Here is a 12,500-nt window from a genome sequence, read left to right as displayed (position 1 = left end):
CTGTCTTATGTACACAAGCATTATCCTCTATTTGAACTGTGATCCTGTATTTCAATTGCTGAATAAACATGCATATTAAACAAGATATAAATTAATATTAGAATTTCATAAAGGTCAAATTTAGACTGCTTAAAATAATTTCAACATTACATCAAAATGGGGCTTTTAATCCACATCCCCAAGAGGTAGTGATGTCATCTCTGTGCGACCCTTCCCCTACTACCTGTCAGTCAGGTGAAGGTTAGCTGAGGTAAGGGAACAGAACAGCGTATCAAACAGCAGTACAGAAAACCTCAGCATTTCCATAGGTACACTGTATAACTCCTGAGGAATGAGTTTAAACAAATGTTCCATCCGATATTGAAATATGCCATCAACCCTCTCTTTAACTCTCCGTTCTCTTGCTGCTTTTCTTACACTCTGTACCCTCTCCCTCCATCCCATTCCTTATCCTCTCTGTCAAGTCTACATCTATTTTCTCTCTCTCTCCCTCTCCATCTCTCCCTCCCTCCTCTCTCTCGCTCTCTCTGAGGTGAAGCATTGAGATAGCTTGTAGTATTGTCTTACTGAGTGATCCTTCTTTACACAATCAGCTGTTTGTCCCCCCGCCTCCTTCTCCCTCCTCCTCCTCCCTCCTCCCTCCTCCTCCCTCCTCCTCCTCCCTCCTCCCTCCTCCTCCCTCCTCCTCCTCCTCCTCCCTGTGTCTTGTCTGACTCTTAAGGATATTGCCTAATATCTATTAATAGGCTGTCCTTTCTATCAGGGGGAACAGTGAGACTGCAACAGGAGAAAGGGAACACATAAGCTGGTGGACTTAAGGACTCCACACTTCAATGGAGTCAATGATATTCCCTGGTTATTGTGGTGGCAAGTACAGCCATTTCAGCTAGTCGGCTAGTAGGCACACACACACACACACACACACACACACACACACACACACACACACACACACACACACACACACACACCAGCCAATCTCCTTGACTTGGCTGTCATTCTATCTACTCAGTTCCAGTTACCTGCTCAATGTCATATGGGTGATGACAAGAGGAGAGCATATAAAGGAATGAGAGAAACCTTGTGACATTATTGCAGATGTACTTACTGTATGCTAACATGACGCACCGACACAGACGCACTCTCACACACAAAGCACCCTCTGTTTTTTTTCTCTGAAATGGAGGCTGAGGGAGTGACCGCGTTTCCTGTCCAGATTAACCACAAAAGGCAATAAGACAGTGGCTAATGTCACTGTCATCAATGTCATCACACACACAGCCGATATTTGTAGTCCCAAGTACGTGTGTGTGTGCTGTCAGGGAGGACAGAAGGCATGGGCCAGCTCATGTAGTTTGTGGTCCTCAAGTGCTTCCTTCACGCACGCACGCACGCACGCACACACACACACACACACACACACACACACACACACACACACACACACACACACACACACACACACACACTCTTCTGTTCTGTTCTGTTCTGCCTGGGCTGTAGTTAGTCATCACTGCTCATTGCAGCAGTCTGCATACTTCGTCATGTTGTTGTAATTCTTATTTATTTCTTTAGACTGAGTCATCACGCTGTGATTTTCACTGACATTTTACCTTGGAGAGCTTCCATATGAGGGTTAGTTGGGGAAAATAAAGCAAGTGAAATGGGACTGAAAAAGACCGCCAGTCATTCACTCGGTCACTCCCTCTTTCTCGCTCTCTTTCTGGGCTGGCTGATCTGAGAGTCGCGGGGCTAGGCCGTGAGAAAAGTTTTGGAGGGAGAAAAACGGCAAAACGACAACGTCCCCGTTGCTTTTCAGACCTATTCCCTGGTGTTTATGAGGGAAGAAGTGGATCAGTAATGTTTATTGACAGATGAACACAGATTTTCCATTGTGTGACGCTCACTGTTTAGACTCCAGTTGTTCAGTTCATCCATAAAAAGTCTTGTCCATTTGTCTCAGTCACTCTCTACGGCTCCCTGTAAAAAACACGAGACAGAGTCTCACTCAGCTCTCTGGAGTGGCCCACTGATAGAAGAGAAACAACAGGACAGACTGAACAGTCACTCTATCTCTCTCTCACACACACACCACACACCACACACACACACACACACACACACACACACACACACACACACACACACACACACACACACACACACACACACATGAACACACACACACACACACACACACACACACACACACACACACACACACACACACACACACACACACAAGGAAACAGAAACGCAGACTGGCGAAAGCACACACAAACACACACACACACATCCACATACCCACACTTATTCACAGCTGGGCTCTCCCTTTTGCCCCGTACTTTGAAACTCTCCCACCTCACCCAAATAGCCTCCTCCCTTCCCTTGACCCCCCTCCTCCCATCCCACTCCCCCTCCTCCCCCTTTCCCCCCGTCCCCCTCCCTACCTGCAGACACAGAGTTGCTATTGTACCACCCTGGGTAAGGCCAAAGAGACTAACACTGTCTGTCATTGTGGGGCGCACAGGGATGGAAAGAGGGAGAGAGAGGGGGATGGAAGGCGGGAAGGAGGGACAGAGGACACAGGAATGAGAGAATCCCAGGACTTCGCATGGCTTCTTCCCCTCTCAGAGTCAACAGCCTCTGACTTTTATTACTCCGACCGACCATGATGCAATAGTCTGCCCTAACCTTTGACCTCTAACCCATAGCCATGTGACCCATCTCTCGTTAGCCCCCCTCAATGAACCCACACACACACACACACACACACACACACACACACACACACACACACACACACACACACACACACACACACACACACACACACACACACACACACACACACACAGAGGGACACAAGTGGGGCGGCCAGAGAAAAGTTTAAGTCCTCTGCGCTTTCGCCTCCAATCTACCGAGACTAATTTACCAGTCGCCGATTGGCTGTTAGAGAGGTCAGCTGACAGCACTGGGGAGGTCTGTGGGTTGAGAGCGGAGGGGGGAGAGAGAGGGAGAGAGAGGGAGAGAGAGGGAGGGCCTTTAGCATTCTGCTCTGGTATTCTTCTGTCTTCCTTTCTTTTTTCCAACATGGAGACACGGTTATCAAGCCGCTCCGGGGACTGACAATATGGGCCAGACAATGAACCAGTCTGAGAGAAAGACCCAGAGACAGAGAGAGAGAGAGAAAGAGAGAGAGAGAGAGAGAGAGAGAGAGAAAGAGGCCCAGAGAGGCCATAGGGAGAGATAGAGAGAGAGAAAGAGAGTGAGGGGACAAGGTCTGCATTAGTGTTCAGACGGACACACCACTCAATCACACACACACCCACACACACTGTACCCCGCTTTCTCAAAACAGTCCGTAACACGCCACCCTATCCCTTTAAAACACTTAACCATTTTAATCCGCAATGCTTTTCTAGTTAATGCTACATAAATCCAATTCAATCCAATTCAACTTTAATTCACATTACACACTTTGATTCCCTTAATTCCTGAATTAATTCCATTAAATTTAAAAGTTTCAAACAGTAACAAATTACACTACCGCAATTAAAATCCACTGTCATACTTTATAATAATATCCCATCATGTATTTCAATGCAATACCAATGCGATGATGACACACTTAAATACACATTTCTACCACATTTCCACATGATTATCTTAGCAGAGAAATCAACACAAACCATTGAAGTGTTCTTGTATAACCATGTTTGCAGTTTTACTAATAAGGCACATTTAGGTGTTTAGACAACCGGTGTGGACCCACTCATAAAATGCGACATTACACCACGACCCCCCAATAAACCCACAGGGACAAATGGTAGAGAGTGAGAGTTCCACACTGCTCCCCTCAGCACCCCTAGGACTCCCTTCCTCTTCTCTGCCTCTTCTTTACGATCAATCTCGCTCTTTTCCCTTTACTTCTGCATCTCTCTCTTTCTATCTATCTGTCTCTTTCTTCCTCTCTTTCGGTGTCTCTCTTTCGGTTACCCTCTCTCTGTTCGCTCTCTCTCTCTCTCTCTCTCTCTCTCTCTCTCTCTCTCTCTCTCTGTTTCTCTATACCTCCACGCTATCCTCTCTCTCTCTCTCTCTCTCTCTCTCTGTTTCTCTATACCTCCACGCTATCCTCTCTCTCTCTCTCTCTCTCTCTCTCTGTTTCTCTATACCTCCACGCTATCCTCTCTCTCTCTCTCTCTCTCTCTCTCTCTCTCTCTCTCTCTCTCTCTCTCTCCCTGTGGAATCTGTCAGTTTGACCACAGAATCTGTCAGATAACTCACACACATACACTCATCCCACAGCTATGTCAGAGAAATCCCTCTGTTTAAGTATGTCATACAAGCATCATCGACGTTCTTAGTGAAGCTGTCAACGTATGAAGCCGTCAAATCACTATTATTTTCACAACTGAACAAAATGTCAGTGAGAAAACTCAAGAATGATTCATAATAATACCAAAATATACAACAGCTTAAGTACAATATTACAAAGACAATAATAACATGGCATTGTAATAATCGCGTTCATACACGCGGTGTATAATTATAACAATAATAATAATAATAATATATTCATCATCATCATCGTATATTTAAATATTACTCAGCATAAATGACTGTAAATAGTATGACATTTTTTTGGTGATTTACTCTGTACTAAAACCAATCCAGTCAAAATGTAACATGAACATGAATGTTCTTGCATCGGTCAATCAATTCAATATCTCAATCTGTTCATTCACCGTTAATGAACGATGTCTGGATGACAAAGCTCCTAAAAACAAACCATTCTCATCTTGTTTCCATCGATTACATCTCAAACTAATCAAGAGACATATAAAAAGGAATGAGAATTTCTTCACGTCACATGGCCAGCTCAGCTCATTTTCCCACGCACTGTACAGAACATACATTTACTGTGTTATTGTGACAGAACTTTTAAAGCTGCTATAAACCAGCAACATTAGAGTAGAAAGTGCTTTCTCACACAGTAATTGTCTGTGTCTCACTTTTCTTCTCCTGATCACTCATAACTGAAGCAGAAAACAGATAAAAGCGAAGGTAAACGAGAACGGAGAGAGGGATGAGAGAGAAGGAACGAAAAGTGAACACTTACAGAGACGCAGGAACGGAAAGCATCAGGACCGATGATGATATGTCTCGCACACACACACACACACACACACACACACACACACACACACACACACACACACACTGCACCCATACACTTGCTCTCCCTCTGCGTTGAAGAGACTAATGCACAACTCTCTCACACACACACACTGTAGAGAGCCTCACACTCATAAATACACACTACACCATCTAAACATACACAAGCCGGCACAGCTCGCCCTTTCTTCCTTCCTTATCCACTGATAGAGTACATTACCGGAAAGCAGACTTTTAACCAGACGTTTTCTAAGTCATTGTAATCCCTGCATTTATCTCCATACATTCTGCTTTTACATGTAATCCTTTACATTTTTACTAACACATAGTTTGCTGTTGTTATCTTTTCTCTCTTTCCCTCTTTGCGGATAGATGACTTATTAAAAACACATTACTGGGACATATAAATGTGTTCTTAATTCAGGGTTAAAACCCATAGAGTTTATCTCCAAACAAAAGATTAGTTTCATCTGGCGAAACAGTACAGTACTTTAATGCAATAAAAGTCAAGTGAGAGAGGGGCGTGTATCAAAAAATACTGGCATTAAAACAGGGTATTATGGGTAATCTTTCTTTCGGGGCATTAACATCAAACAGCCATTATTCCCCAGCAAAGCCCGTTTTGTTGTTGACGCGAACTGTAAATCGGTCAGAATATTTCCACCTCTCTCACACAACAGAGGAAAACATAGGCTGTCATTGTAAATAAGAATTTGTTCTTAACTGACTTGCCTGGTTAAATAAAGTTGGAATAAAACAAATTCAAAAAAACATCAACCCTCTCAACAGACTGTGGCTGTAACGACAGAAAAACAATCCCAAATTTTAATTTGTGATCTACAAATAAAAGATTGGACATTTTGTTTAAATGTAGGCTTTTAACATTTACTGTGTTTGTGTTCTATTTCATCTACGGGAATATACCATGAGTGGATTCTGTAAAAACAACCCAACAATTCTCCCACCCTGAACAATTTGCTCATGTTCGATAGCATCTCGACATGAATGTGAGCTTTCTTATCTCAGGGTCTCAAAATAGCCCCTCAGATAAAGCAGAAGTACAACTAGTTGCCAGGCATTCTGAATAGTGAACTGCAGATTGATTATTTGGCAGTCAGGCAGTTAGCTGGTGAATGGGAACTTTCTGAGAAACTCTTGTCAAACTGAATCACACTGTTCACGCTCTCACCTCAGCACATAGAAACAGAGTAAGGACATAACGTTTGTCACAGACACACACACACACACACACACACACACACACACACACACACACACACACACACACACACACACACACACACACACACACACACACACGCGCGCACACACACATGTACACACCCACATAGACAGATAGACAGACAGTGAGTAACACTGCTGCTTGAACACGACAATGAACATGTTGACATGAACAACTTAGTTAAACTGGAACGTGTGCAGTGGAGAGAGTGAGGGAGGGAAAGAGGAAGAGAGACAGAGAGAGAGAGAGAGAGAGAGAGGGAGAGAGAGAGAGAGAGAGGGAGAGCAGGGCCAAAGTCACAGATCACTTCTCAGTGTCACTCTGATTACCACAGCTGGACAACACACACAAACATGCGTGCACGCACACACACACACACACACACACGCACGCACGCACGCACACACACACACACATATACACACACACACACACACACACACACCACACACACACAACCAGTTTGCTCAAGCTTTGCACTTGGTATCGCTAAAAGGCACAGGACAGCCAAACAAACTTTTTATCTTTCCCTCTCTCATAATCTAATTTCCTTTATCTCTCTCTCTCTCTCTCTCTCTCTCTCTCTCTCTCTCTCTCTCTCTCTCTCTCTCTCTCTCTCTCTCTCTCTCTCTCTCTCTCTCTCTCTCTCTCTCTATCTATCTATCGATCTATCTATCTATCTAACAGACTATTAAAGCCTTGGAACTCCGCAAACACTATTTTGTTTCAGCAAACAGTTTACACCAAGCAGCACTTTCTCCTTCACAAACACTTCAACAACAACAAAACACTAGCTCTCTCATTCTCCCTCCCTCCCTGCCTCTTTCCCTTTCCCTCACAGTCCTGTCGTCCCTCTCTCCCCGCGGTCTGTCTGAGCGTGCGTGTGTGTGAGAGAGAGTAAGAGCGTACGTACCTGTTAAACTCCTGAGGTAGCTCAGGGTCTGTGAGCATGCTGGAATAGGTCTGTGGGAACTAGGATTCCTCCTTCTAACACCATGCAGCTCCGACACACAGATGGAACAGAATCACAACCGCCACAACAAGCCTCTCTATTGATCCTTCAACCTCTGAGACAACGGAGACTGTTCCCTCTCTCTCTCTCTCTCTCTCTCTCTGTAGCGCTCACACACACTCAGCCTCACACCCTCCCTCCCTCTGTCTCTGTCCCTCCTCCTACCCTCCCCTCCCTGTAAGCTGTTAGAGATGGGCTCAGCTCTTAAAGGGCCAGCGCAGAGCACGGCACAGTGTGTGTGTGTGTGAGAGATACATTGTGAACATCGATATAACACTGTACACAGTCATAATGACATTTGAAATGTCTGTATTCCTTTGAAACTTTTTACTGTTCATTTTTTATTGTTTATTTCAATTTTATCTATCTATCTATCTATCTGTACGTACATACCACAACCAGAAGCCATGGATTACAGGCAACATTCGCACTGAGCTAAAGGGTAAAGCTGCCGCTTTCAAGGTTTGGGACTCTAACCCAGAAACTTATCTGAAATCCCGCTATGCTCTCCGACGAACCATCAAACAGGGAAAGCGTCCATACACAAATATCGAATCGTACTACACCAGCTTCGACGCTCGTTGAATGTGGCAGGGCTTGCAAACTATTACAGACTACAAGGGAAGCACAGTCGATAGCTGCCCTGTGACACGAGCCTGCCAGACGAGCTAAATAACTTCTATGCTCACTTCGAGGCAAGTAACACTTAAACATGTATGAGAGCATCAGCTGTTCCGGACGACTATGTGATTACGCTCTTCACAGCCAATGTGAGTAAGACCTTCAAACAGGTCAACATTCACAAGACTGCAGGGCCAGACGGATTGAAGGACGTGTACTCTGAGCATGCGCTGACCAACTGGCAAGTGTCTTTAATAACATTTTCAATCTGTAATACCAAAATATTTCAAGCAGACCACCATAGTCTCTGTGCCCAATAACACTAAGGTAACCTGCCTAAATGACTTCCGACCTGTAGCACTCACGTCTGTAGCCATGAAATGCTTTGAAAGGCTGGTCATGGCTCACATCAACACCATTATCCCAGAAACCCTAGACACACTCCAATTTGCATACCACACCAACAAATCCACAGCTGATGCAATTTCTATTGCACTCCACACTGCCCTTTCACACCTGGACAAAAGGAACACCTATGTGAGAATGCTATTCATTGACTACAGCTCAGTCTTCAACACCATAGTGCCATCAAAGCTCATCACTAAGCTAAAGACCCTGGGACTAAACACTTCCTCTGCAACTGGATCCTGGACTTCCTGACGGGCTGCCCCCAGGTGGTAAGGGTAGGTAACAACACATCCGCCACGCTGATCCTCAACACGGGGGCCCCTCAGGGGTGCGTGCTCAGCCCCCTCCTGTACTCCTTGTTCACTCAGGACTGCACGGCCAGGCACAACTCCAATACCATCATTAAGTTTGCTGATGACACAACAGTGGTAGGCCTGATCACCGACGCCGAGACAGCCTATTGGGAGGAGGTCAGAGACCTGACCGTGTGGTGCAAGGACAAAAACCTCTCCCTCCACGTGATCAAAACAAAGGAGATGAATGTGGACTACAGGAAAAGGAAGACAGAGCACGCCCCCATTCTCATTGACGGGGCTGTAGTGGAGCAGGTTGAGAGTTCCTTGGCGTCCACATCACCAACAAACTAACATGGTCCAACTACTCTCTGTTATTATCTACGCATAGTCACTTTAATAACTACCAACATGTACATATTACCTCAATACCGGTGCCCCCGCACATTGACTCTGTACCGGTAACCCCTGTATATAGCCCCGCTATTGTTATTTACTGCTGCTCTTTAATCATTTGTTATTCTTATCTCTTACTTTTTTTTGTTCAGGTATTTTCTTAAAACTGCATTTTAGGTTAAGGGCTTGTAAGTAAGCATTTCACTGTAAGGTCTACACCTGTTGTATTCGGCGCATGTGGCAAATATAACGTGATTTGATTTGATTTGACTTTTGTTCATTATCTATTTCACTTGCGTTGGCAATGTAAACATATGTTTCCCATGCCAATAAAACCCTTTGATTTGAATCGAATTGAGAGAGAGAGAGAGAGAGAGAGAGAGAGAGAGAGAAAGAGAGAGAGAGATTGTGAGTGTGAGTGTGAGGGGAGGGGCTGTGTGGCCGTAGGGATGGTTGCTTCCATAGAGCAAACACTGCCCCCTTCCTTAAGCTCTGTACACATGCATGCACACACACACACACACACACACACACACACACACACACACACACACACACACACACACACACACACACACACACACACACACACACACACACACACACACACACACCACTGGTATAGAATCCTCTCAACACTCCACTCCAGTCACCTCTCTGGACCTCAGTCTTCGGTATTCTTGTCTACATGAAACCACATGGGTTTTATTTTCTTTCACAAGTTTTGAGAGTCTCTTCTCTCCCTTCTTACTGTGAAATAAATCTGCCCAGATACAGTCTTTTTCACAAGTCCTGCTCCTCCATTCTGAGTATTCATAATTGTGATAAGGATGATTTTAACACTGTAAGAGCCTTTATTGAGTATAACACCTTTCTCAGTACAGAGGACTCTTTGCATTAGTTCTCAATGGAAAACAACATATTATACAGAATGAAGGAAACATCAGAACGTTTATAAAGGAATTTAATCAAATATGCAAAAACAAGCTTAAACAAGATTATTAAAAAAGATGTCCTACATATCCTATATTGTCATTGACAGTTCAAATACACACACACACACATGCACGCACACGTGTACACACACATCTGATAAGTAAGTAAGTGTGAAGAAGCAGAATTTGGAGTGTGTGTGTGTGTGTGTGTGTGTGTGTGTGTGTGTGTGTGTGTTTGTGTGCATGTGGTACTGAGTGTGTGAGTGTCAGGCAGGCAGGCAGACAGCCCTTAGCGCTGTCAGTCACTATTAGGAGTGTGTGGTCTGTGTGTCACAGACAGAGCCAATCAGCCATTGTTCTGGAGGAAAGAAAAACAAACCTGACAGCCTGAAACACAGTAGCCTGGAAAACTTTAAACACGCCATCACTCCATCTGTACTCAACACACACACAAGCACATATGCTAGTGGAGGCACAAACACACAGGCATGCATGCTCCTGCACACACACACACACACACACACACACACACACACACACACACACACACACACACACACACACACACACACACACACACACTAGCGCACATAAATGTGTGACAAATGCCTGAATGCTTGCAGGCACACCCCCCCACACACACACTAATGCATAACCTGAACAAAATCTGTCTATCCAAATATGTATAAATATTGTGTAACAGGGTTGTCTGTCTTGTTCGTCTACTTGTTCCTACTGTCAAATAAGCACAAAAACTTCACCAGAAACACAAGCCCAAATTCACACACATACCTATCCTCTCTATTTGATAAATAAATATATAGAGTTATGGACATGGCAATAGCAGCAACAATAACTGTCATTATGATTCTATTTGGTTTAATCTAATTCTTCAGGAAAAATGAAGAAAAACATATCTGGAGGTTAGATGTAATCTCATTCAGGGAGTAAATTGGTCCTCAGGATTGGAGACGGCATCTCTCCTTGACCTCTGCTGCAAAACAGCTGCAAACCCAATCATAACGTTGTTTGTGTATTACAGACAACCTAACTGCTTTATTATACAGATTAACTGTATGCAGAATGAGAACCACAAAGACTCCAATGGACCTTAGCTAACTCTCAGTTCCTGGTGGAAAGTTTTCATGGCTATTTGTTATGATGATGAATCTGTGTGTGTGTGTCTGTGTGTGTGTTGTGTGTGTGAGTGCGTGCATGTACCCATTGTCATACATGTGTAAAAGTAAAGGTACCTTAAACGACTCAAATAAACGTGAACGTCACCCAGTAAAATACTACTTGAGAAAAAGTTTAAAAGTATTTGGTTTTAAATATATTTAAGTATCAAAAGTAAATGTAATTGCTAAAATATACTTACTGAAAGGTGGCGTTTTTATTTATTTTACAGATAGCCAGGGGCACACTCCAACACTCAGACATAATTTACAAAAGAAGCATTTCTGTTTAGTGAGTCTGCCAGATCAGACGCAGTAGGGATGACCAGGGATGTTCTCTTCATAAGTGTGTGAATTTGACAATTTTCCTGTCCTGCAAAGCATTCAAAATGTAACAAGTACTTTTGGGTGTCAGGAAAATTTGATGGAGTAAAAAGTACATTATTTTCTTTAGGAATGTAGTGAGGTAAAACTAAAAGTAGTCAAAAAATATACGCTGAACTAAAATATAAACGCAACACGTAAAGTGTTGGTCTTATGAAATAAAAGATCCCAGAAATGTTCTATACGCACAAAAAGTGTTGCACACAAATTTGTTTACATCCCTGTTAATGAGCATTTCTCCTTTGCCAAGATCATTCTTCCACCTGACAGGTGTGGCATAGCATAGAAGCTGATTAAACAACATGATCATTACATAGGTGCACCTTGTGCTGGGAACAATACAAGGCCTCTCTAAAATGTGCAGTTTTGTCACACAACACAATGCCACAGATGTCTCAAGTTTTGAGGGACCGTGCAATTGGCATGCTGATTGCAGGAATTCCACCAGAGCTGTTTTCATAGAATTGAATGTTCATTTCTCTACCATAAGCCACCTGTCGTTTTAGAGAATTTGGAAGTACGTCCAACCGGCCTCACAACCGCAGACCACGTGTAACCATGCCAGCCCAGGACCTCCACATCTGGCTTCATCACCTGCGGGATCATTTGAGACCAGCCACCTGGACAGCTGATGAAACTATGGGTTTGCACAACAGAAGAATTTCTGCACAAACTGTCAGAAACCGTCTCAGGGAAGCTCATCTGTGTGCTTGTCGTCCTCACCGGGGTCTTTACCTGACTGCAATTTCGCGTCATAACTGACTTCAGTGGACAAATGCTCACCTTCAATGGCAACTGGCAGGCTGGAGATACAGTTGAAGTCGGAAGTCCACATACACCTTAGCCAAATATATT

General features: G+C 43.9%; 1 protein-coding gene across 1 annotated transcript in view; it reads right to left on the bottom strand.

Moving 5' to 3' along the window:
- Positions 1–7,529, bottom strand: part of sox5 (SRY-box transcription factor 5) — a gene marked incomplete in the record, with an annotated part of 102,099 nt that extends 94,570 nt beyond the window's left edge. The window contains 1 exon segment of the mRNA XM_029761060.1: positions 7,335–7,529. Coding sequence (XP_029616920.1) covers positions 7,335–7,372 — 38 coding nt within the window.
- Between the last annotated feature and the right edge of the window lie 4,971 nt (positions 7,530–12,500).

Source organism: Salmo trutta, chromosome 8, assembly GCF_901001165.1.
Source record: "Salmo trutta chromosome 8, fSalTru1.1, whole genome shotgun sequence".
In the NCBI taxonomy this organism is placed as follows: Eukaryota; Metazoa; Chordata; class Actinopteri; order Salmoniformes; family Salmonidae; genus Salmo; species Salmo trutta.
The sequence above is the reverse complement of the archived record's forward strand: the minus strand, read 5'-3'. Positions and strand labels throughout refer to the sequence as shown.